General features: G+C 37.8%; 1 protein-coding gene across 1 annotated transcript in view; it reads right to left on the bottom strand.

Annotated features, from left to right (window-relative positions):
* TRIM24 (tripartite motif containing 24) overlaps positions 1 to 26009 on the bottom strand; it is a 54374-nt gene that overhangs the window by 8668 nt on the left and 19697 nt on the right. Inside the window, exons 2-13 of the mRNA XM_058804970.1 lie at positions 24280 to 24398; positions 15464 to 15611; positions 13394 to 13526; positions 12031 to 12147; positions 10918 to 11032; positions 10156 to 10302; positions 7424 to 7541; positions 5904 to 6169; positions 5115 to 5279; positions 3456 to 3635; positions 1566 to 1701; positions 890 to 962 (exon numbers count right to left, since the gene is read on the bottom strand). Coding sequence (XP_058660953.1) covers positions 890 to 962; positions 1566 to 1701; positions 3456 to 3635; positions 5115 to 5279; positions 5904 to 6169; positions 7424 to 7541; positions 10156 to 10302; positions 10918 to 11032; positions 12031 to 12147; positions 13394 to 13526; positions 15464 to 15611; positions 24280 to 24398 — 1717 coding nt within the window. The remainder of the gene's footprint in view (positions 1 to 889; positions 963 to 1565; positions 1702 to 3455; positions 3636 to 5114; positions 5280 to 5903; positions 6170 to 7423; positions 7542 to 10155; positions 10303 to 10917; positions 11033 to 12030; positions 12148 to 13393; positions 13527 to 15463; positions 15612 to 24279; positions 24399 to 26009) is intronic.

The following is a 26009-nucleotide window of genomic DNA, read 5'->3' as shown; positions in this document are numbered from 1 at the left end:
TCTACTTTTGGAACTAGATCTGTCTTTTTTCATGTATTTAGTCCTAACAAGATGAGAATGGAGAATCAAACTTTAAAATACCTGCTCATCTTTTAAAATAAAAGTGAAGAATTTAAATCTAACAAAATTAATTCAAGCAGCAGCATATCAAATCACATTTTTAAATGCAAGTAAAGACTCTTCAAACAACCATTTAAACTATTCATTTAAACTGTTCGTAAGAGTCCTTCACAGAATTTACCATGTAAATGGAATAGAGCAAAAGGTATTCCAGATTAAAAAGCACCTGCATTTCCAACTCAAGTAGGATGAATGTCATCTGATTTTTCTCTGCATGAAAAATTAATCTCATGTCAGATGCATGCTCTAATTTATTGCAATGCATTAACAGATCTGCACTCTTTAAACAACGCTGTGTAAATATATTTGTTCATTAATATTCCATCAGGGATAAAAACATTTGTGTAGACTCTCAGTAGATATCTAGTGCTCACTTAACTGGTTTGTAGCAGAAAATGCTTAATAACCCTCTTTGTAGCATCAGTTCCTTAATTTTGGAGTAATTTATAGTTCCACAAGGGCCTTTAATATGCAGCTTTTTCCTTTAGCTGATTTTTCTGAACTTAAAACCTAATTTATAAGTGGTATTCTTTCAATAACACCAACCTAACCCTCATTTACAGTCAATACATCTTTAGATGTTCTATTAATGCATTACAAATGAAATTACTGCTTTTAGAATGCAAAGAGTGCTGTAACAACCATCAGGCCTGACCTGTTAAGAGAGAAGGTGAGACAAATCCACATCTTTATGCATTAAAGAGAGAAGAGACTCAGGCGTGCTCTGTGGAGGTGGAAGTTGCATTTCCTTCTCTCACACTTTCCTTACCTCTCTCTGCTCCCAACACTGGAGGCACTGGGTGAACGAATTGGAGGGTGTACGTTTGTCACACTGATTCCTCCTAGGACAGAAGGATCAGATTAGAACAGAACACAGGCCTGAGATGTGACTCAGAGAAGTACACACATTTTGGGGAAAATTTCTCCTGCAGTGAGAAATATCTCATTTTAAACATTTTCATCAAAGGATGAGAGGCATGAGCTCACAGAGGGAAAGAGGACTAAGAAAGGGCTCATACATGCAAGCAGGCTGATGGGTGAGTACCTTGCCTGGCTGACCTCTCCACCTGATCACTGCAGGCTCTTTTGTCTTACTAAATCCAAGCAGATCTCTCAGGAGAACTGCCAGGAAACTCGAAGCTGCGAGCAGGAAGAAGTCTGGGGGACAGATATGAGAGAGACCAAAGGTCTGGGGCCCACAGAGCCAACAGCCTTGTGAGGCAGAGTGCTGAGCAGCAGCCCTGAGCAGGCTGAGTGGGCTGTTAGTGCTGCTAAAATATTATCTCAACTCTACCTCCTATCAGGGTTTCTACAACTTCGTGTTCATTTTCTTATTTCTCATGTTTAATATAAAACAGAATTAATTCTGATGTCAGTGTTAACATTGCCACATTTGATTTTTCAATTGCACCACTTAAATAGAAAACTGCACCACATTCAATTACCTGAGAGGCCTGGTGATGGTACTGAGGAATTTGGTGACTGCACAGTCCTGTTTGAAGGGGGTTTTGGCTGATTCTGCTCTACAGTGCCATCCTTCCTTACAGCATTATCCAGTGTGATGTTTCCTGAACAATCAATCTAAAAGGTGGGGAAGCAAAGGGAAGCAGTTAGTGTTGGGAAGGGGAAAAAACGCCTCCAAAACAACAAATACAAAACAAAACCAAAAAGCCTCTGCCATGCTGCTATTTTGAAAGCAAAGACCAAAGTGCATTTCACCAAAGTTTACCCATCCAAAAGTGAGATGGTTACTTTAAAACATTAATCTTGCTTTCCCTAAAAAGAAAATTAAACAGCCAAATCCAGACAGTGCTTCGCTTTAAGAGCAGATAATTCTGTATGTGTCGATTTTTCTCCACAGGCTATAGAGAAGGCTTAAAGCAAATATGGAGCTTTCACACACTGAAGTAAGTTTATCCCCACACCTTCCTTGGACTTGCTCACATTAATACTCTTAAAAAGATAATATGCTATACACAAACTACTCCTTAATCCATGGGTGTTGAACAGGACTGGAAGAAACTCAAAGGACACTCAATCCCATCTGTCCCACATACCCTCTGGAAAGGAGCCATGCACATTGACTCAAAATGGAAACAGCAAGCCAACACTTGCTCTTTCCACCATGGCTCAGGCCAGACAACTGAATTTTATTCAGTTGGGGCTCCCAATGCAGCATTCTAACTTTCCATAAAAACTACATGTTCTGGTTTGATGAGGAGGAATGATTTTTTGAAATGTTTGGTTTCTCCCAATAGGTAAGATAACATTTGATAAGACGTATCCAAAGTGGATGCAGCAGCCTTGGCAAGCTCAGCACATTTACAGTGATTGGGGCCATGTATCTTAAAAGCATGAACTCTCACATACAAGCAGAAGAGTTCATAATACTGTCACAGAAACAAATATGCTAAAATGTCTCACAGACTCAGCAGTTTAATGACCATGTTGTGTAGCTCCCCCTTGAAATCTGACAAATACTGTGACTCTGTAGCCTATGTGCTCCATTTTAATAAAGAGAACACACAGTATGTAGGTAAAAACAAAGCATGGATAGGAGATAAAGGAAGTAACAGCAAGCTGTGACTAGAAAACCATGACACTTCAGATATCTACAAACCTTAGACCACAAAAAACAGGTTAGGCAGTTATGTGGAAAATTAAAATCACCTAAGACTCAATAACTCCAACATGGACCTCTGGAAAACATGTACCATTCAGAAAACAAATGATTCTAAGCTTCTCTTTTATACATACTATAAAAGAGAAGCTTAGAAGGTTAAGAAATTATGACCTTACTATGCTCTTTCTGTCACCAGCTCAGAGGCACATTAGAGAATATATGAAGAAAAGAAGTGCCAAAAGGAAAAGACATAAGGAATATATCCAGTATACTAACCAATAATACCTACTTAAGATAGCTCCTTTAATAAGTTAAAAAGAGATTTTTAAAATGTTAAAAATATACCAGAAATGCCATCAGCAAACCACTGCTACCTATAGACACTGGTAAATGAAAGCTAAGCTAACACATATTTGTAAGAATTTTGTAAGGATCATTATGAGGGCTGCAGAAAAATATGCAGCATATAAATAAACATGTCCAATTACAATTACAACTTGTAATCCTACTTTTCTTTCTTAGTTGTCCTAACAGATGTCTCCCAGAATGGTTCTGAGTATTTCCAGCAACGTGCAGGCAACTCTGCAATGTTTATTTCCCAGAACTGTTTCATTTTGACAAACAGAATTTCAGTCTTAAAGGTTTCTATTTCTCACAAACGTTAAGACTTCAAAATAGAATCTGTAAAACACTGCCTCTGTGTCACACTCACATCAGGGAGCGATGGCAGATTATAGGAGCTGCCCACTGGGGAACTCAAATCTATCACAGGGGGGCCATAATTCTTCCCCTCACATCCAGCAGCACTGGTCACTGTGGGGCTGGATGGAGTCGATGTGGAGCTGCTTGCAGTAGAAGGGGTGGATGGAGCTTGTCCACTACTGATCTGCCACTAAAGAGAAGAGACAAAAATCCACAATTCAGCTTTTTTTTTCTTTGCAACAGGTCACATCTAACTGAATATACTGACAAAACTAGCAGCTTAGCTCAGGAAGCTGACTTCAAACATAAAATCCTGATTTACTCTGAAGTTATCTCATTTCATAAACCAATCTCACAAGATGATGACAAGTAGTTGAAAACTATGAATAGAAGAAATGAATGCAAATTCTTAAATTCAAAGCTATGCCTCAGTGCTAAGTATCTATTAATATTTCATGCTGCATTGACAGTGTTGAGGAAGAAAAGTAAGTTTTTGTTAAATAAAAATATTACAGGTAATAGGCTGAAGGCACAACTGCTCCAGTGCTTTACCAAATAAACCTGCATGCCTTGAAGTCTTTGATGTTCCCTTAACAACATAAAGTCATTAAGAATTTGAAATGCTGACTGGATCTCCATCCATATATATATTTGACACCATTATATGAAGTGCACAGTCAAGTCAGACCAAATTTCTTTCTCATCTAGATGAATGCAGTTTTCAATGACTTTAATGGAATTTCCTGGCAACTGCAGGCAAAATCTGACTCTGCTCAATTTCCTTTTAGTCAGTCATTTTATCTACTGGCCTCTAGTTTCAGAAAGACATTACTGAATTATGAGGTATCTTGAAAGAAAGGCTTGTAGACAGGCCAGCCTTCTTTTCAGAGGCACAGAATAGAAGTGACTTACTTTTTATTCTCACAAGTTCTCTTAGATATTGTTCAGCTTTCTTCCATTTAGTTGAATTAGTTCTCATAATCATAAACACTGCAAACATAACTGGTATTACCCCCCTTTTCAGGTGACAGATTTGTTTGATTCTTTCCTGCTTACCTATACCCAGTAATAATATGTTTTTTAATGAAGATGAGGCTTCCTAAACACCAATGTGTTTGCTTCTGCCCCAGTTCAGCTGCTGATCAGCTGGGCATTGATCAGTCTCACTCAGCAGGGGTCCCACAATTGTGGATTCTCTTTTCTTCCCTCACCTGTAAGGGTTCACATTTCCCATTCCCTGGGGAACCATGGCAGCTCTAGCTTTTCAGTCAAGGTTTTACTGGCTCACAAGCTCCTGGTGAAGCCACTATTACCAAGATAAACTGGGATTTTCTGATTTGTCTACTCACTGACTGCAGTGTGCAGACAATGGCCAAGCTAAGTTTTGCATAAATGGTCAGAAACCACAGCAATATCAAGTAAGAGAAAGAAACACCTGCCCAGCAGACACAGTGGCTCACCTCCCTAATGCTTCAGCTGCTTAGAACTGTCAAAATGAAAACAACTTGACAGTTACATCATGAAGAAAACTATGGGTATGTTGTCATAGAAAAATAATGCAATCTCTGTTTTAATTGAAAAGCACTCTAGAAGTATAGTATAAAAGATGATATAAGGACATTTGATGTTCAATTTCTAAATGGAGAGTGAAAAGGGAAAGACACTCTACCTGCTTTATAGCTTGCTGTGCCAAGAATGCCATTTGCAATGGGTTGGGCTTCACTGCTGGCCTGGGTAGGTTCTGATTTGGGGGAAATCTCATCTGTTGTGCAGGAAGAGCTGAACCATTGGGCTTGGGACTATGATTCTGGAAATGAATCAAGCGTGGAGGTGCCTGCATAAAAACAATAAAAACAGTTCTGCAAGTTAGCTGAGATCTGTTCTATATTTTCACACATTTTTTACTAAAGAGTCCTTTTAAACTTCTGAAACTCCTCATAAATTATATGCAAATAAATAGTACTGCACCATTTATCTAAATTACCAAAAGCATTGAATTTCAATGTTAAAACCTAGTAGACAGTTTTGAATTATTTTATTATATGAAGAGACATAAAAAGAGCCAAGGAGAGAGTTTCCAACTTCGAAAGATACATGAGAACATCATTGGGTGTTATGCAAAATAGATGTAACAAAAAAAATTAATGTCATTAACTTTTTGATCATTTGACAAAACCAGAAAAATGTTGCTAAGCACTGTATATGGCTGGATACAACAAGATTTTATTTTTTTTAAATAATAAATACAGGCTGGGTGCTACCACGCATTTTGCAAGGCAAGTTTAAAATGTCCACTTCATTTCTCGGTAAAGAAAATGTCCTCTAAACCATCTACACAGCTACATGCTGGAGACAGCTGAACTTATGTATGTCTGTCTAAGTGCTTCCTTTTTTGTTATCTTTATTTTCTCCTTCAGTGCCATGGAAAAAAAGAGATCTGAACAGAGTCCTGGCTTACCTGATGAGAAGCAGGAGGCTGCTGCATGGCTCCTGGCACTCTGGGGTTGGGCAGAGCTGCAGGTCCTGCTCTGCGCTGCGCTTGCTGCCTCTGAGCCATGACCTGCTGCTGCATGTGCTGCAGGCGCAGCTGCGCCAAGCTGATCTGCGTCGGGAACTTGGAGAGCTGGTTGGGAGGTAAGCTGCCTGGTGCCTGCAAGTTTGCTTCCATCACAGGGCTCTTGGGCATATGTGGTGGAGTTTCCTTATCTTCAATTACTAAAGAACCTATTTTAGCCAAAAGAAATAAAATCAATACTGAGATATGGCAGTCAGCAGAAATGGCAGCACACTGGCAGCGACATGCAGCCTGACTAGAACTCAAAGCCATTTCTGAAGTAATTTGTTTCTTTACTCAGACTTTATTTTATTTTTCTTCACTGGTTCTTATATCTAGCTTATCTTCAAAATTGAACATGTCTGATCATAAACAAAATGGCCTGAAGGCTGTGATTTCTGAAACTAGATAGATAAACATGATTTGGTTTTATCTGTCACCTGAAGTCCTACAAGAACCCCAGTGCTGGTCTATACAGGTGCCATTTCTATTGTAGCACTTTTCAGAAAATAAGGGACCATATTTCAGAGGTTCATGAAATAAATATACACAAGAAAAAGTCAACCAAACACAGGAAAAAGTCAGCTCATGACAAACGTCTCAGCTGAGCAGCAGTTCAGAGTTATCACCACACAACCTGACAGCTGGTTTCTGAAAACATGTTTCACTTTCAATTCCTGTCTCTAAGAAAATTATTTATAAAGAAGGAACTTGGAGAACTTCCTTGCTACCATCCAGTGTCCTCATGTCTGGGAAGAGGAGCTTGTTTGCCTTGAAGAACTGCCATAACACTTTCTGCCTCTGACAGAGAATCACACATTTGCACCCCGGTACACTGAGAGCACTTTCTGATGAAAGGCAGAAAATGTCCCACAGACATCTCACTTCTGCACATGACAGAAAAACAAAAATGCCCACCAAGATAACAGTGGAGAGAGAAAGGAAGCACAACAACAGTAAAAATCCTGAAAGGCCTCTAAAACCTTTAAGTCCCTTGCTAAGCTGTTGAGTTCTTAGAGTGCTTATCATTGTGGCTGAAAGCTGTCCCATGGGAAAGGACCTGGGAGTGCTGGTTGACAGAGGAACCCTTTCTTTGGATGTGAAATAAGGTTAACAACTGTGTTCCTTGTGTTAGAACCCAGAAGTTAGAAGTATTGACCAGAAAACTGAAAGCTGCTATTTTCACCATCACATATGCCAATCAAACAAGGTAATAATACCAAACAAGGTAATAATACTTTTTCATAGTATTCATAAATATTACTTTTCCCCATGCAATGCTCTGTAAATGTTTCTCACAGTTAAGGAAATATATTTAGGAGAGTAAATGAAGAAATGAATAGCGCAGAGGCTGTCGTCACAAAAAGAAAGCTGCTTTCAAAATAGGATCAAGACACTGAAAGGCTAATAAAAATGTATCATACCTAGATTGAAAATATTCTGAGCCCAGAAACTGGGATCACAGTGGAACTGGATGGTATTGTTAGTCACTGGGGAAGGATCACACCTTGCTCGGAGGAGATACCGCAGTCGATACGTAATCTAGAACAAGAACAAAAACAAGGGTTTGGTTTTTTTCCCTCTGGGGCCAGAGCCATGTATCTGAACAGCACAAGAAACCTAAAAATACACCCCCTCACACCCCCACACACACCAAACAAAGCAACCAATCAAAAAAACCCACTATCAAAAACCCCCTGAACAAGCCCCTAGAGAACTGAGGTTAAAGACAGAGAAACTTGTCCAAGCTAGAAATAAAGAGGTATTTTTAACATCTTTCCCTTATTCCTAAAGTAGTTTTAAAAAGAATTAACTACAGCCGAAACAAAAATAACAATTCTTCCCTGTAGAATACATATCCTTCTAAAAACTTGGCCATTATATTCAATGAATTTAACTACTCAGATTTACATAACCATTGATGCTTTTCCCCCATGAATCTATTTTAGCCCATTCATTTCTCTTTCAAAGTATGCTGTTCATTTGGCAACAAGTATGATCACAGGGAATTTTCTTTTGTCCTAAATTTAAGTTTTCTTCAGACAGCCAAACAACAGATTTTTATAAACTGTCTTTGAAAACTCAGATTCACAGATATTTTCAGATTTTTCCAATGCCTTGGTTCCAAAGAACTGGACTGTGATTACACAAAAGAATATTCTACCAAATGCTCACAATTTATCTAGTGCCTAGAAAGAAAATGTTGTCTTGCAGTTGTTTCACTAGAAATGTCAGGAACTGATATGCCAAAATCTAACAGGCACTAATTTTAGAATCACACATAGCAGATCCTGGAAAAAAAAAAACTTGAGGAGTTCAACTCTTGTCTTTCTTGAGTGATAGACTATTTCCTGGAAAAGAGAGATACTTGGCAAAATCATCTTAACTGTTTAAATGACACAAGATTTTTTTCTTTTCATTTTAGGCAGGTCAGTTTAAGACCATACTCAAAAACCATTTAAGTTGACTCCAGATTTTTAAATGACCATGAAAAAACTTTAAGTGCATTATTATTATTTTGGTTAGAGATTTCCTTAGGATTTTTGTGTACACTACCAGAATGAAGTAGATGACACTACAGAAATTCCAGGCTTTTGCTCTGTTACCAGTACTGATCACGCACAATTCCTGCCACAGTTTGCTCCACTATTTTCCTACTATTGTGCACACACTTGTGTTGTAAATAAACTCCTCCTGGTTACCTTGTGTTAGTAGTAGTGAACAGTACAGCCTGAGAGTACAGCCCCCAAGCTCTAATGCTGCCTTTAAGTCTGATGGGCATTCCCTCCTCTCTCCTGGATATGCTGGAGCACAAGTCTGACATGCAAAGCTCCTTGGAAATAGATTTTTCCAAATGCCCACAGATGGGTTATCTACTCAACTCCCAAGCAGCACCAGCTTTCTAAAGCTCAATCTGTTTTTTTGAAAAATACTTTTCATTTGCTGAAGCTTTCTGGGCTAGATGATCCTTTCTTTCAGCTGCCTAATGTTTATATGATTAAGATGTGTGAAACACAACTTGTTTTCTTACTCATGTAGCAGAGTCTTGATGGCAACACTAAGCAATTATAAACAATATGACTCAGTTTGATGTCCTTTTTCTCTATTCAATTTTTAAAAATTACTGGCTGAGGCAGTGTAAGGCAGATCAAATTAATTTAACTACTTAAAGTTGATAAAAACAAGTATAATTCTACTATAGCCTGCAGTATCAATAATGGGTATTAAAAAAAAAAAAAAAAAAAGGAAGGAAGGAACACCACCAAAGACCAACAGCAAATTTAAATTCAAAGAAACAAACCCCACCAAATACCCTGGTAGGTACTCAACTAACCAATGAGAAAATATAGAAAAAAACTTCAGGAACCAGTTTATAGGAATTGGGGAAAAAAGGCATCTAGCATCTTTCTTCAGCATTGCCCCAGATTTCTGCTGTCAGGCAAGTACAGCCTAGTAACCTTTGGAAAAATCAAGGTAAGCTTTTGGGTTGGTTTTTTTTTTTTTTTTTTTCTTTTCCCAAATTTTTTAGGATTTCTGTCCATCATGAACATTCAGCTTAGTGAGACAACATACACTCAGATCTTAAGGGTCATTATAGCAATGAAATATTTAGCTTTGTAATTGTTTGTATGGACAAACAAAAACTTTAGTTTAATTTTTATCCATTCTGAAAGTCTTTCAGTGGGAGATGAACCTGACAGAACCAAGACATACAATAATATTTACATTAAATGCTAGATACCAGACACTATGATATACAAATACTGTTTTTCATGAACTCAGATGCTGTGGCATCTGTACTGTATAGGTACTGTAAAGAAGCACAATCATGATGTAGGACACGCAACATATTTTTGTCTGTGTTTCATGTCTTCATGGTTTTCAACCCACAGAAAAGGAGTTGTTCCTGCTTCTGCAGATCTACAACAGTTCTATGGTATTGTAACAGGAGTGAATGATGACCAGAGAGCTAAATTAACAGAAATATTCTGTATTTCTGTTTAAGAAAAAACCATAACAACCATATATAAATATTCCAATTAGTAAAAAATCATTAAAAATTCTAATACCCCAGTACTCCAGACAAGCATGTGCATGCATATCTGAGTTTACCCTATCTCTGGGTGAATGGAGAGAGCTGTCTTCCTAACCTTACCAAACGTTTACTGTACAACAGAGCTGTGCTGCTCCCACTGGAAACTGCCCATTTGGAAAAATTCATGACATGTTCCAGCTGTTTAGAGAGACCTGCCACTTCCTGTTGTTGCTGCAGAAGTTTCATCCTGTGCTCTTTTGCCAGAGTCTGCAAGTAGAAAAGCAGTTCCAGTCAAAAGGTTGAATTTACAGTTAAAAGGCATTAACTTTCATACTGGTAATTCACAATGATCAATGGTTTCACTTAGCTCCTCTAAAAAGGACTCCTGCCCCCTGATGCAGCAGCTATCAAACAGAAAAGTCAGTACACATTTACTCAAGATATCAGAACTTTCTGTCTAATGACACATTTTAACATATATTTATATATATGTATGTGTGTGCCTCTCTACACACACACACACACACTCTCTTTTTAAAACAAAATTGGAGATATTATTTTTCCAGGTATCTGTTCTAGATAATTCTCTCCTGTGATTTACTACTGGATTACTGAATTTATGAAAAGATCTGACAGAACACTTTTCATGCATGATGTGTGGAATTATGAATTGCAAAAGCATGGAGAAAGAAACTGGCCGCCCCTCAAAAACCAAATTTTCCTCCACCAAAAACCCCACTTGCTCAAGCAGTTGTATAGGACATCTCTCCACTTTGGAATCATGCACAGAGGACTAAGGCTAGAAATTTACTGTAATGTGAATACATAGAAAAAAATATTAAGATTTAAAGTTTTTCTTTCTTAGGATAGAAATGAAATTACCTCCAACTGATGCAGCAGAGCTTTTCCTTTTTTATTTATTTCTACCATCAGTGTAAATATGGCAACTTTAATATCCTGTTCCACCTGCTTTTGATTCTGATTCACTTCAAGAATTCTGCAAGTAGACAATATAGAAAATAATGTTATTTAGCTCATAAACCCATCTAAAAAGTATTTAAAAAAATCTATGGCTTAGACTACAATACTTCTTGTCAAATGCAGCAATTAATACATGTATCATCAGATACTTAGAGCCAGGAAAATTACTGGGAGAAACAGAGCAAGTAACAGTGACCTATGACAAAATTCATTAACTGGTTGCAAACTCTAATGCCATAAATCTGAGATCTGTCACTATTAAATGCTCATTGTAATTGAAGTTGTTGATTTTCTGAGTTCTGGCACTTTTCTGGACTGGTCCATGCCAATCAAAACTGCTTAAATCTAATTTCCATCTAAGGCAGAATGGCACTAATTTAGCTGTTTCAGCAACAGTGCTCAAACAGCAAAGCTTAATGTTATCCTGGGGAAACCTCTACTGCAAAGATGAAAGGAAGAGTTCAAGCCACACTTGGCGTCCCCAGCTGTGCTGACCCTCCCTGGGTACTGCAGCACTGAACTCTGCTGAAGGAGCAGCCACAAAGGCTCGCTGCAGATTGCATCTTACAGGTTTATGTTTCTCCTGGGTTTGTAGTACCCAGTGAATAGAGCCCCAAGCACAAAAGTACTACATAAATCTTCAAATACATGTCACAAACATTATGAAAACATGAGTCATAACCTTTCACTTTCTACGAGGGATCTACACTAAGAAAATTAATCTGCTGATGGTGGGGAAGCATTTAAGACTGTCTTCTACAGTCCTTATTGCATAAGTTGTTTTGTTGCACCCAAGAGCTGCTGCCCATTAAGTCCACAGGCTGAGCAGAAGAATTACCCAACACAGCCAAGCATGCTGAACAGGCAACAGCCACTAGAGTGAACTTTAGAATCCCTCTTTCTGGAAGAATAAAAGGAGGGAGGTACAAAATACACTAACTTAAACATTTCAAAAAACTACAGTACATGTAAAGTTGCCTTCACACAGTTTTAACCTCATAATCTAATACAAACCTGTTATGGATCTGTTTCCCTGTATATTTTATGTACTTTGTCTTCTCCATCAATTTGGTGATTAGTGTCTCAATGATAACTTTCTGGTTCTGAAAAGCTTCTTCTATAAACTGGTACCTGTAATAAAAAGCAGTGAGGATTTACACATATAAAAGGTGTTATAGACTTGCTAAAGAGCAGAGTGACTTACAAAATAATACTTCTTTAATTGAAGAAAGGGGCTACTCAAATCCAAAACTTAACTTAAGCATTTGTCAGCAAATGCTTATATATTTCATTTATAGTACATTTAATTTACAGTCTATTTTCTGTCATACTGGAGTAAGAATTTATGATTTTCATAAATACAAAAGGATTTTGTGTGACCATAGCCTAATTTTAGCAAAAAAAATGTTTTGTGGTAGTCATCACTTTGAATGTGAAAATGCAGGTAAGCTATTACTTCATGCAAGACAAGGATGCAGAAGCAGAAGAGATTGCTGAGTTGGTAAAAATTGGCAACATTTTAAATCAAGGAACTGAAATCTGAGTTTAGCAATCTGAGGAAAAAAAGAGGTGGCACATTATAAAAGAGATATAAATCCTAAGGAAAGGAGAATAAAAGAGGAAGACTGCAACCCTGCAAGAGCAATATTTAGCCTGTTCTAAGAAGCAACAATGGCCAACACTTCTCCACCTACTGACATTCACCTGGTCAGGCAAGCAAGCTCTTTGGGTGGTTGCAACAGGTATAACAAGAATATTAATATTTAACCAGGGTGCATCTGCCCCAAAATACAACAGTATGTGTTAACCAGCAAGATTTTTGCCTTATACCCAGAAGTTGTATATAATTCTGCTTTTCAGCTCCAGTCACCAGTAAGAGATGACCAAAAGAACGGCAACACAAAGATTTGACTGTTATAGTGTTGTCAAAGTACAGTATTAGCCAAACTGCAGGTTAACTCTTCCTCTGAAAGGGCTCTTCATAGAAAAATGAATTCCCATTTTCTCCATTTGAAATGGTTTGGTAATGTTGTTATATAATCTTGGTGAAGGACAAATGGAGAAATTACACGTAAGTGTACAGTTGCATAACACAGCCCCTGTGTTTTCTAAGGACTCTCTAAAGAGCTGCATTGCAACAAATTCTGACCAAACAACTTCACTGTAAAAAAGGTCTTGTGCTCAAGTCACCAGATTAACAACTGGGTCACATTCTTTGGGATACAATCTCTGGTTTTTTGTGAGTTTCATTTCTGAGCAGAAAATTTTAGTTTTCACTTTTTCCACCTGACTGTGCTCCATACAGCTAGAACTACAATCTACTTCAGGCTACCCTCCAGCAAGTGAGATGGATAAAATGCACACTTTGCTTTGATACCTGTGCTCTTTGTGCTCTAGTAACTGGCAGTCTCTGCAGGTCAGCTTGTCACAGGTTTCACAATACAACTTCAGCTGCTCCTTTTTGTGGTAAGGGCAGAACACTGGTCGCTGACTGGTCACTCCAACTGCCTCTGTTGAATAAAGGAAGATGTTGGTACAGTCAGTCTACTAACTGGTTCAAGATTTGCACTCTCCTGTTTTTCCTTAGATGTACCAGTGTGTGCCAGGTCCCTCACTGAGACTGTAACAGCCATAAGTTCAAACTGCAATGTCTCACTCTTCTTGCTCAAGCATGGAGCTAGCACCCCTTCCTAATGGAAAATGTCTAAACCTATTTTAACATAATCTCTTCTGGCCTCACAAAACTATTTACAAAAGGAGCAGCCAGTACTGCTGCAGCTGCAAAAGACATTGCACAATCAGTAAGTTCCTTTCTTAAATGGAGATGGTTGACTTAATTTGTACTCTGTCTTCTTTCTCAGCTCACTTGGTGGAAAGGGTTTTGAGGATCAAGCCATGGACATTCAAAGTGTAGACCATACAGAATGTAATAACCAGGAGATATCAACTTCCCTTCAGGATCCTATTCTAAATGGGTGAGAGGTCTCATTCAGTTTCTAGTGAGCAAGTATCAAAGGGAGCAGGAAACACCACCAGATCACAGAAATGGAATCTGTTTCTTTAAACAATTTAACTGACAAAGCCTGATTTCCTAGGAGTTAGGTTGGACACTGAGCTCATAAGGATTATACAGCCTGTAATGAAAACTGGCTTCACACTGCTACCCATCCCTCACTGCAGATCAACACCCATTCATTTACTTATTCTCCAAAAATATGGAAGAAGTTACTTTCAGATCTATATCCTTCAGCCAAAATTCTTTCCAACTCACCAACAAACTGCCTCCCAAAGAGACCTGAGTGCACTGACATCATTCCTACCACCAAGTCCTGTTCTGCCTAACAGTCCATCAGCCACTTCTACCCACTTTTGTCCTCTCTTGAAAGTACACTCAGTACTCACTTTTGATTAACCACGGGTGAAAGTGGGATACACAATACAGTGAATATCTCCAAAATACCATGGTGGAGGAGACCCTTTGAGCAATAGATTACCTCATAGTACTACATAGGGTGGAACAAAAATAAGTATCTATTCTAATACATATCTTTAAAATAATATATAGCAATTTCTAAAAATTATGTATTTACAAGAAAAATCATGCAAGTCCAATGGATATATTAGAACCAGTAGAATGTTTGTAAGCATCCTGTAACATTTATTATCCTCCTTCAATGACACTATGGGACAAGACACAGTGGAGAAAAAACTGAAACAAAAGAGGTTCCCAAAGAACAGAAAAATACAACCTCTTCTACCACAGAGTAGTCAGGATTTCTCAGAGAGGCTGTACTGTACACCACATTCAGCATTGTTGGTTCCCAGGGCCCAAATGGATAAAGCCCTGAGCACTGAACTCAGAACTGAAAGCCTGAAGCAGGAGGTTGGACTAGATGATCTCCTGAGGTCCCTTCTAGCCCAAATTATTGTAGATCTAACTGAGGAAAAATGCCCCAATTCATAATATACTTCCCTTACATTTTTAAGGCAAAACATTTCAAGCTCAAAAGATACTTAGCTAAAGCATGAAATTTGGCTGGCTTTTTATCCAAATGCTGAAAATGTATAATCTATTAATGCTCATTTTCCTGCTGGATACAACAATAAAGCTCATATTAACCATTTATTAGACCTCTAGTAAAACTAGAGAAGCCAGATGCCGAAAGACGTATTTTCTGCAGCTTATCTCTGAAGTCTAGATAATAATTTGCAATCAATCCATGTGGAAAATAAAATCTATGTGTATTTATTGGTTTAAAACATGTTAAATAAAAATTAAAAAAAATTAAAAAAGGAAAAACAACCTGCACCATTATTCAACTAATCTGAGACAAAAAACTGGCAGAACACCAGCTTTCAAGTTACCACTTTTTTTAAAAAAGTGTGTTGGTCCAACATAACTTTCCATTGCAGACACAAATTCTTTGTGAAATTATAAATATGCTACCTGGAGATACTTCCTCTTTCTGCCTCACAGTATGATCCTTTGTGAATTTAACCCTCTGGTGAGCTCTGATGCAGGTCTTGCACAACCACTCCACACATTCCACACAAAACCCATGAGCTTCTGCATTGTCTTCACAGCTTGTGCAGACCTGACAAGAGGAAGAAAGGTGGCTGTTAAAATAAGTTTGGAATATACACACAGGTTATTTTTCATACATCATCAGTGCAGTTTAATAATCTTCTGAAAGCAGTGAAATGAGAACATGAAACTGCCTGAGGTACAGGAACATTATAAATAAACAGCACAGAAGTAATTGAATGTGACTTTTCAAAGAAACAGGTCATTTTGTCAGTGTTACCCTAAAATCTTTGCCTGACATGAAAAAAGTCAGACCACTACTTTCTGCCATTCCCTGCACACTTAAAAGCCAAACAACGTTTATTGTATACAAGAAGCTGTTGTGAAACATTTGCTGGTGACAGAACACAAGCAGCACTACTCTGATTTTAGAAGCCTCCCTCAGTTCACCCACCAGCTTGAATTTTAGCTTCCAGTCACCTGCTTGGTTTCAGGAAGAACACACCCTACTGAACAGCAAGGTTCCTCCCAAGATTCTTAACATCACATCTTAAAGACAGCATTCCAGTTAAGTTTGTCCAAAAAGCACCCCAGAACAGATTTGCAACCAATGCACAAGAAATCCCAAACTGTGGCCTGTTAACTCCTGGGCTCTTTGGACTACACCCAACAGGAAAAAGAAATAAGTAAGGAAAACAAACATGTCAGCAGACCAAAACGTCTCCACACAGAGTAAACACATACCCAAGAAAAAATTGCTACAGTTCCAGAATCTGATCAACCACTTGAAAACTTTGATGGACAACACCATTTCACACACTCATAATATCATTTCATTTTTACCCCTCCTTTCCAATGCCTCTGTAGTCCTACCTCCAATGGGGTTTTGGTATTAAAATCAGTGAACATGCTTATGTGGTGCTGGTTTAGGTAACTACCCCCATTTCTGGCACAGTTTAGCACTGCTGCAAACCAAAGTCTCAGGGGTCTGAAGATTGCTACATCCTACAGATCACAGCGACACATTTCTGCTTGCAGGAGCAACAAGGAGAACATTTCAGGTTTTAGTTTTGCTTTCAGTTTGATTAAAAAAACTCAACCAAACGACTTCTGTACCCACACAAAGTAAATATAGACTAAGTTAAAGAGGAAGGAAGTATTTATAACTCATGCAGATAAAAAATATATACATAGAACTGTGTTCCAGTTTCCCCTTCAGGAAAGAGAAAAATTAGCACAAAATTTGCCTTAGGCCACATGGCAAGTTACTGACAGAACTGGAATTTGAACATGAAATCCAGATTCTCAATGCTGTGCTTATGTTTCTGGATCATGTTACCTCTCAAAACAAGTAGCTTCTGAGAAATGAAGTTACAACAAAAAGGCTGTTGACCCCTCTTGTTGTCACTTGGAGTTTGAAGCAGTTTCTTTTCATTAAAAGTGACCTGGAAAGGAGAAGGAATTGGGCTTGAGCCCCTTTTTCTGTTTCTTTACAAAAATGAGGCCTGAAAAGTTTCCTTTTTCAAAATAATCTCAAAAATTTAACTTCTCCTTGGTTTTAATTTTTCTTCCCCTTCTTCTCTTAACAAAATATTCTTAAAAATATTCTTATTCCTATCCATACCAGTAGATCAAGGAAAAATACCAAAGTCAGGACATCGTTTAAAAAGTCTAGAAAATTGAAATAAAGCAATTAGAGGAAGTGAACTGTAATCAGGAAATTGAAAATTTCTACTTTCTGTCTAAATTTCAGTGGGGACAGAGTGGGGGTTTTCCTCAGTAGCTGGCACATTGCTGTGGTTTCAGATTTAGTGCAAAAATAACATTGATAGCAACAACCAGCACATCAGTTTGTTAGGCAGGGCTTACACAAACTCAAGGAGTTTTCAGCTTCCCAAGCTCTCTGCCAGTCAGCACAAGCACAAGGAGGGAGCGAGGCCAGCACAGGTGGCCTGAGCTTCCCACAGGATATTCCATACCATATTCCATAGCACAGAATATCATGCTCAGCACATGAACCATGGGGAGTTGGGTGGGAGGCACCAATCCCTGTCCAGGGAAAGGCTGGGCACCCGTCAGTGGGTGGTGAGCAAATTCATTTGGCATCATTTGTCTTGGGCTTTACTCCTCCCTCCCTCTCTCTCTCTCATTACTCCTATTATTATAATTATTTAATATTACTTTGTTTCATTTATTAAGCTGTTCTTAGCTCAACCTACAGTTTTACCTTTTTTTCCCAATTCTCATCCCCATCCCACTGGAGGTGGGGAGGGAGGAAGGAGATAAACTGAAAGGGAGAAGTAAGAAAGGCTGCATGGTGCCTGGTTACCAGCTGGGGTTAATGCATAACACTTGTTATTAACCCTTAAATTCAATGACATTCTGAAAAACAAAACAAAAAAAATTAAAATTGTTCTTAATTCTTGGGGGGAAAATCTTCTCCCTCCTTTTTTTCAGTCATTTGTCTCCTCCTTTTTGTGCCAGTGCAACTCTCTGCAAGACTGTGATGCAAACCAGGACTGATTACACCACTGTAGCCCAAGGCTCAGTTACATCAGCATTGCTGACTGCAGAGTGAACTGAACAGGCAGCACAGGAAAGTTTTCACATCAGTCTTGTGGCCAGAGCGGTGAGATTGTGCTGTGCCCACAGATACCCAGACATGTTTTTGAAAATCAGATTGAAGAGTTACATACTGGATATTTGGTTTTCTAGTGTAAAAAAAAAAAAAAAGACAGCCCTAAAAACAAAATAAGCAGAGAAGAAAAAAACAAAAAGGTCTTTCAGGCATTCTCTAAGAAAGAGAGAAAGAGAGAAAGAGGCAGGAACCAAATTAAAAGCAAAACCAACCAACCAAACTCCCTGCAACACCTTTTCCACATCACCTTTAGCAAAATCAGGCAGATGAACATGCCAGGACATTTAGGTAAGTTCAAAGAATCTTTGAAGTTATTAATTCTCCCTAGATTCCAAGAGCTTCATTTATTTTCTTTTTTAGTTGAGTTTTTTTAACTCCTTTGACCTGCTGTATGTGGAATGAGATGAAAATTGTGATTCAACAACCAATCATCAGATGCTGCCAAAAAAATCCAAACTCCTCCTTTGTAGTATCAAAAATATATATCCCACCTTTATACACTTCAAATTCACCACGTGGACAGGAGACAGATTTTTAAAGCTTTCCATAGACATCATAACTCAGGCTGTCAAAACAGCAATGCCTTCTGGATAACATCAGATTTGCTCCTATCCACTCCTGATTTGAAATATGCATTTTCAGATATAGGTTGGATTGTGCTACAATTCCTAGTTATTACATTAAGCCATACAGCTAAAACACATGGAAGTATCATTACTGCAAATATTTGTTATGCACTTACAAAACCTAAAACTCATTCTTATTTTTGTGACTCACACAAGCAGTGTTTCAGTGATTTCAAAGAAAACTCTCCCTAGTTAACCTAGAAGCCTTTATTCTAGTTGGACAGACATTTATTTTTAATTGAGTTTTCCTTGTAATTACATTTAATTCAGTTACAAGTTCTAGTATTTATAACCCCAGGAAGTGTTCATTCAGCCTTCAGTCAAATTTAATGAAAGCAGAAATTACTCAGCATGTTGCAGGTAAGTACTATTTTAAGAAAATACACAAGCTTTTATGGCAGAAAAAACACATTTACTTGCAAGAGCTGTGGTAATAGACCTGTTTTCTCAGCTCCTGTAATAAGTAACCACTCTTCCAATTAAACACACTCTGAGTATTAAAGAGATTAAATAATCAAGCAAAGGTTTCAAAGGAAGAGAGCAAAGTAGTCCAGATGAATATTCAGTGAACTCCAAACTTCACCAATGTAAATAAGATGCAATGCTTTCCCCTGGATCCAAAACTCACTGATGCCAATAGTGACACAACTATCTCCTGGCATAAAAAAAATCACTGAAGAGACTAAAGAGACTATAAGTAATTCCCAATATGATCCATGTACTGACAGCTCAAAATGCATGAAACCCTTCTTACCCCACCATCCCATCAATATCCACATCACTTCAAAGCATACATGAGCATATTGTGACTCTTCCTGAGCCTATCACCCACCTCCATAAACCACTGGCTTTCAGAGATGTTTTGGTCACAGGTCCAGCTTTTATTAACTGTTTAACCATAATAAACACACACAGTGGTTCCTCTGGCATCATACAAACTTAAAGAAACTTATTGTTCTAAATTCTCCCTATTAATCACCTCTGGCAGTCAGACTTGCTTTCCTAATAACTTGATCTAGTATCAGATCTAAGCTGATACCTTGTTACTATATTCCTGTTATGAATGAAGCTCTATATGTCTAATAAATAAACAACAAAATTGAATCAGCAACAGTTTTAATTGAACAGCAATTTTATATAAATGAATACAATCAAGTATATAAAATATAATCAAGCATATACAAAAATGTGGTATGATTAAGGTTCATATAAAGCATAAGAAACACCCATTGGGGTATGGGGAGGGCTTCTCACTCTGCCTCATGTAGGAAACAAAGGAATCCAAACTACACTTCTATACTGTATGCTAATACATATCCATCAATAATTTTCCATAAATCTCCTCCTATTTTCAATTCTTGAACTCTGCATCACTGCACTGCAGAGCACATGCTCCATTGTTGCTAGGGGGTCTCCTGGCTTTTTGGTGGTCTTTCCAGAGGAAGGCTCATCATCTTCCTCGCTGCCCTCTGAATAACCTGGCAGGTTGCACATGCACACTAAGCTCTGTGTTATATAAGTAAGCATTATATTCCAAATAAGCCTTATTATTTGACAGATAAAACCACAATTTAAGATTCCATACCTGGAATTGTCCCAGCTTTGCTCATCCCAAGGCCGTTTCTGTTTTGGGATCTTGCTTATCTCAATACTACATCCTGTATCCTGTTTTTCACATCAGCCAAAGGGGCCCATCTGCTTTGTTACATTAATCACATGTACTTTTCCTTTATTATTTTATAACAATTATTTTCTAAAATATTGATATTGTTACAATTTAGTTAGCACAAATCATATCCATTTATCACAATTCACACATCTCACATAAAACCCAGCTGTTCTTTCCTAGTACAATATTTTAAACTGTCAGGTCAGTAACTGGTAAAGATACAAAATGTTATTACCATCAAAAATATTTTTACACACATTATGTTTTGGACACAGGAGCTATGAGAATTAGAACCTAGACTAAAATGCTCTAGAGGCTCAATATGCTGCACCAACTCCCATATTATCACTAAGGTCCTCTCTCTTGCATCAATCTCACATTTCTCATTTTTATTTTCATGGCTTTGCATACACCATGTTCCTCTGCTGAAGTCCCTAAATCTCCCTCACTTGTCCACCCTTTAGTCTGATTCAAATCTAGCACTTGCTTCAGCAACATCTCTTAGGTCTGAAGCCCCTTTCTGCTCACTCTTATGAATGAAGTATAATTTTTTTTTTCAAACTTCTCTTCAGAAGCTGATAATTTTGCCAAGTCTATCCATAAATCACAATGTGAAAAAAAATTATAAAGCATCTGCTCTTTCAAAGTATTTACTAGCTGCCCACAACGTACACAATTACTGCATTTCCTGTGAGTTTCTTTTACTTTTCAAAGTTTCCTATGCTAATAGCCAGCACAAAACCTTTAATGCTACCCAGGAAAGCTCTTGTGGAACGTGTACTAGGGAATTCAAGTTCTATTCTTTCTTCATGCTCACTTCTTGTGCTCCTGAAGTTTTCAGCAGAAACTGCTAGAAAGCACAGCTATGCCAGCTCTGTGCTGAACTGCCCAAATCAGGCTCAGGTAAGATAAATATGATTATAGATTGATGGACAGAACTTTCATGGGTTCCACTTATTTCTCTCTTCCCACAATGCCAGGCTCCATGATATGCCATTCACTCCTGCAGTTTTAATTCAGCATGCTAAAAACTGCTGTAGCATTAGTACTATTTTGAATCTGAAACAATCAAACATTTCATTTGCAAAAGGTCTTTTGCAGTCTCTTCTGGATTGAAATAAAACAGTCCTTCCTGCCAACACACATAAAAGGGTAATCATAGATACAGACCAGTGGCTCTAAGCCAAAACAATATTTGCACAAAACCCTTGCCTTGCTTCCCATTCTAATTTCTTAATCATTCAAATAAAGCTCTAAAACTACTTAAGACAAAACAACTATCTCAGTGGAAAAAATCCTACAAAATAGCCACAGTTTTGGATAGAATTTGGATCACCTCTGATGCAGTATTTCCTGCAAGTGTATCTTTTCTACTTTAATTTCTCTGATCTGTTGCCTATGCTAATGGCAAATTTTCTTGCATTTCTCTTTGCTCCTTCAAAGACAAAACAAGACAGGCTGATGAGAAGGCTGTATCATCCTTAAACCTCATAATATTCCCCCCTGGACAGTACACTAATCAGTTTAACTATTATTGATTTAACTTTGCTGTTCCACAACAGAGACATTTACAGAACAGTGTAGGTTTTTTCTTATGTCAAGGTACAAATGAATGTAAAAAAACTTTCATTATCATACCAAAATAAATCTATTCAAATGAGGAAAGCTGCACATCATTCATTTCCAAGAGGTAAGTTCCACACTCAGTTAGCAGGCATCTAACAAAACATCTAGCTCCATTTTTTTAGAAAAAAGTCAGCAAAAAAGCACATGAATGTCCTATTCTGCTGGTTCAGCAGAGTCTGCTGGTCTGCCTTCAACTGCTAAAGAAAGTGTGCTGAGTTCAGCCAAGGACCTTAGCTGCAGAACAGACTTGCTTTCAAAGTGCAAACCTGCTGCTTTGTGAGAGCAGGGGTTTCCTCCCCTCTCTTCCTCAGGGAGAGGGAGAAATAAATATGGAATGGAAGAGTAAGAGCAAAGTCTAGAAAGGATCTGAAGGAAACACAAATGCTTTCAAGAACCTCCCTGACAAATGCTCACACCACTCAGTGAATGGAATTCTCCACTTAACTTTCACAGGAAGCAAAAAAAATATTGTGAGGGGAAAGAGGGGGTCGTCAGAGACTTCAAAAAATTGGTTACTACTCCCAAGGGAAAAAAAAATCCATTTCTATCACCACTCCCCAAAGCAGTATCTTTAAAGACTTGTTATATAACTAAGCAGAGGCTATGGGACACTCCCACCCTCTCAAAAAAACCCCCAAACATTCAGGACTGCTTCTGCGTAACATTATTTGCTATCTTGCTTCTTTTCCTAATTTCAAAGTCACTATAAAAGTTATGGTCAAATTTTCAACAGGGACTACTCATTTTATCAATCTTACTGGTACAGTATTGAGAGACTATGTAAATCTCACACCCATCTGCAAAACTCAGATATTATCCTGCAATTCCCAGGGGACAAACAAAAACCAAACATTTCCCCTTGCCAAATCCAAAAAAAAGCCAAGTTCAAACAGTCCTACATTGCAAGAACACAGCTTGTACTTCCAGCAACTCACAGCTCAGTTTCTGGTAAGGTCTAATATTTCTCAGAAATCCAGTTTCAAAATTCCTTAAAATGTGAAGAGTTTAATGGCCTGCAAGACTCAAGTTATGTTCCTCAGAGATGATGACACCACTTATTCCTTCAATAGCCAGTGAGTGGGAACCACAAACCTGACTGGCTCCTGCCATCTGCTCCCAAGAGATGTGGCTGTTCCCACACAAGCACAAATTCCAGCTAAGCCTTGAAAGGAGCAGAAGGCACAACAAAGGACCTCTAAGACACTGCCCCTGAAACAAACAGCTCAAGAGCCAATGATACAGTCCCCCCTAAAATGGGAAAGTGAAAAAGAGGCATTTTGAAAATAAAAGGAGACCACCATCCAAATATTAGGGCATGAGCTGGAATGCAAGCTACACTGATACAGCAACCTTACTGTATTATTCTTATGAAGAATGCAGCAGCCTACAAAGAGGCTGGATTATTTACAGTAACTTCCTGGAGTTTAATAAAATGTCCTTGAGTAAAGAGATGCATGAGATACTCCCTTACTAGCTAAAAATGAAGACATGCAGCAATCTCTGTTTTGCTAACAGAGATTGTTCAACTGTGATCCTACACAGATCTATTTGTTTGGTATTGCTTCCACCCTAGCTAGTGCTTGCCTCCTGAAACACCCCCAATATTACTGTTTTTTCAGATAAGCAACTTTTATGAGATGGCTATTACTTGACTGTACAAGGAAGAAGAGGCAGCCTATATAAGGAAAACAAAAAAGAAACCCTTACAATATACCATTCTCCCCAATTAGCATTTTGAGCCTCTTCCTTGGCAATAGGACTCCAGCTATTTAACACCATGTTTTGTCAGTAATGTGATAAAGTCCATTTAGATCTCCTGGTGTAGGGTTATTCAAATCTTTGCTTCAGAGTGCTTCAAGTACCCTGTCCAAAGTACAGAAATTCCCATTCTAATGCCTATTGCTTACTTTTAATAGATGCAATAGATGCAATCTTTTTTGCATCTATTAAGATGCAAATTAACATCAACAATTAAAAATAGTATAGGGTAACATAACCACCTTATTCACATGCATTTTCGTACATTTTAACTGATTTTCTAGAGTAGCTACCACATGTGATGTCTAAGTAGTTGAAGTTCTGTCTGCATATGAAGAGCAAAAAGGCCACACAGCAAGAAGCCAAGGATATGCACACATGTCCAAAAGGTGTTAACTTGATTACATGGTAATGCACTTACCTGATTTGATTTCTCTACTGTGCTACTGGGAACCTCTGTGGTATCCTTCACAAAAAAGTTATCTATGATGTGTCTCTCTGCACATTCCTGACCACAAATTGGACAGCGGATAACACCGACTGGGGGGAAAAAAGAAAATCTGATTATGCTTGCACAAACTAAGATATATTAAATAATTTTAAAGACAACTTGCAAGGATAAATAATTTTGAAAGGATGTTATACTACTTTCCTGTCAATAAGGTGTGAGCAAGAAAAGGAAAATTCTCATTTATCACTTAAATAACATTTACTTGTTGACATATTCTATCACCCAAGGTCAAACACTTTCTTGTTTCAATGCCATAAGGAATGTGCCTTAATCTTATAAAGAAATAATTATTTTACTATAAAGGGAACATATTCCCGTTGACAATTTGTTGCTGTAGAATGGATTAAAGTAAACACTTATTAGTGTGGAATATTAATAAGGGACACTGAGTGGTATTACACACACACACACACAAACATGCCAGCAGTGAGACGTGACTGACCTTGATCCATGTCACATGAGAACACAAATGCAGTACATTCAAATTTAATGAGGTCACTCATAGAGAGGAAGAATTGACCTGTATTAATATCATGACTACATTCACATAAAGAAAGGGAAAGTAATAAAAACTTAGGAATAAATAAGCAGGGCTCTCTCCCTCCTCTCCTCTGCAAGACACAATGGGGTACAATTCTAAGACAGAAACATAGTTAGGCTCCGGGTTGAAGAAAGCTGAGAACCAGTAACACAAAGGGTTAAACAATTAAGTCTTTTCAACAAAATGGAAAGGACAAAGTAAAGTTCAAAACTTGGGGTTGAGCTGTGAGTAGATTAGGTAGAAATGGAAAAGATTTTTAAGCAGAAACTTTTCTAGCTGCAGAAAATAAAAATGTCCTATTAGAACTGAGGCTTGTTTTTAACATCCAAGAAAAATCTCTAAATGCTAGGCACTGATATCTTGCTTGAAGAAAATTACCGTAGTCATTACAACCAAAAAAGGAAGCAATTGAAACTAAGTTAGGCTGAAATAATCACTTAGGACATGGAAGTCACATGCAAAAAGCCTACAGTAGAACAGTCATGCAAGTCTACACTGACACAGATTCTAGACCTTCAGCTCCCATTTGTGAGGAAACATAAATTTAGGGCCTTAAAAAAGATCTGTTTAACCTGTTTAACTCAGTGAATTCAATATCAGTATATAACTCACCACTTGCATATTTAACTAAACCAGTGTGGGCTTAAAGCAGTTTCTGTTTAATTTTTACAATAAAATGTAAAAGTACAGAAACTATAAAATATTTCACTTTCTGCAGAAGAACTTAATTCCTTACTCTAATTGCTTCATACAAGATTTAGGTAACTTTTTCATAAGATTCTTCCAACAGATGCTCAAGATTTAAGTGGCAACTCAGTATAAAGCAGTGCTGTAATAAAAGTCCACCCATTTTACTAAAGCAATTCTTATTCTGGAAAATCAGCAAGCAGTTTTTCACTTGATTTCTGAAGGCATTTCACTTTCATCTGAACAGCTATGATGTTAAGCCTGATTTTACTCCAAGTGCCATTTTACCAGTCTGCATTTCCATTTTCTGTGCAGTTTCCTTTGATATACAAATTCCATTTTTTGGCTACAACTTTTGTAACATTTTTTATATCATCATCTGCAAGGATAATTGAGAAATTCAGTTCTGGTA

Source organism: Ammospiza caudacuta, chromosome 5 (genome assembly GCF_027887145.1).
Source record: "Ammospiza caudacuta isolate bAmmCau1 chromosome 5, bAmmCau1.pri, whole genome shotgun sequence".
Classification (NCBI taxonomy): domain Eukaryota; kingdom Metazoa; phylum Chordata; class Aves; order Passeriformes; family Passerellidae; genus Ammospiza; species Ammospiza caudacuta.
The sequence above is the reverse complement of the archived record's forward strand: the minus strand, read 5'-3'. Positions and strand labels throughout refer to the sequence as shown.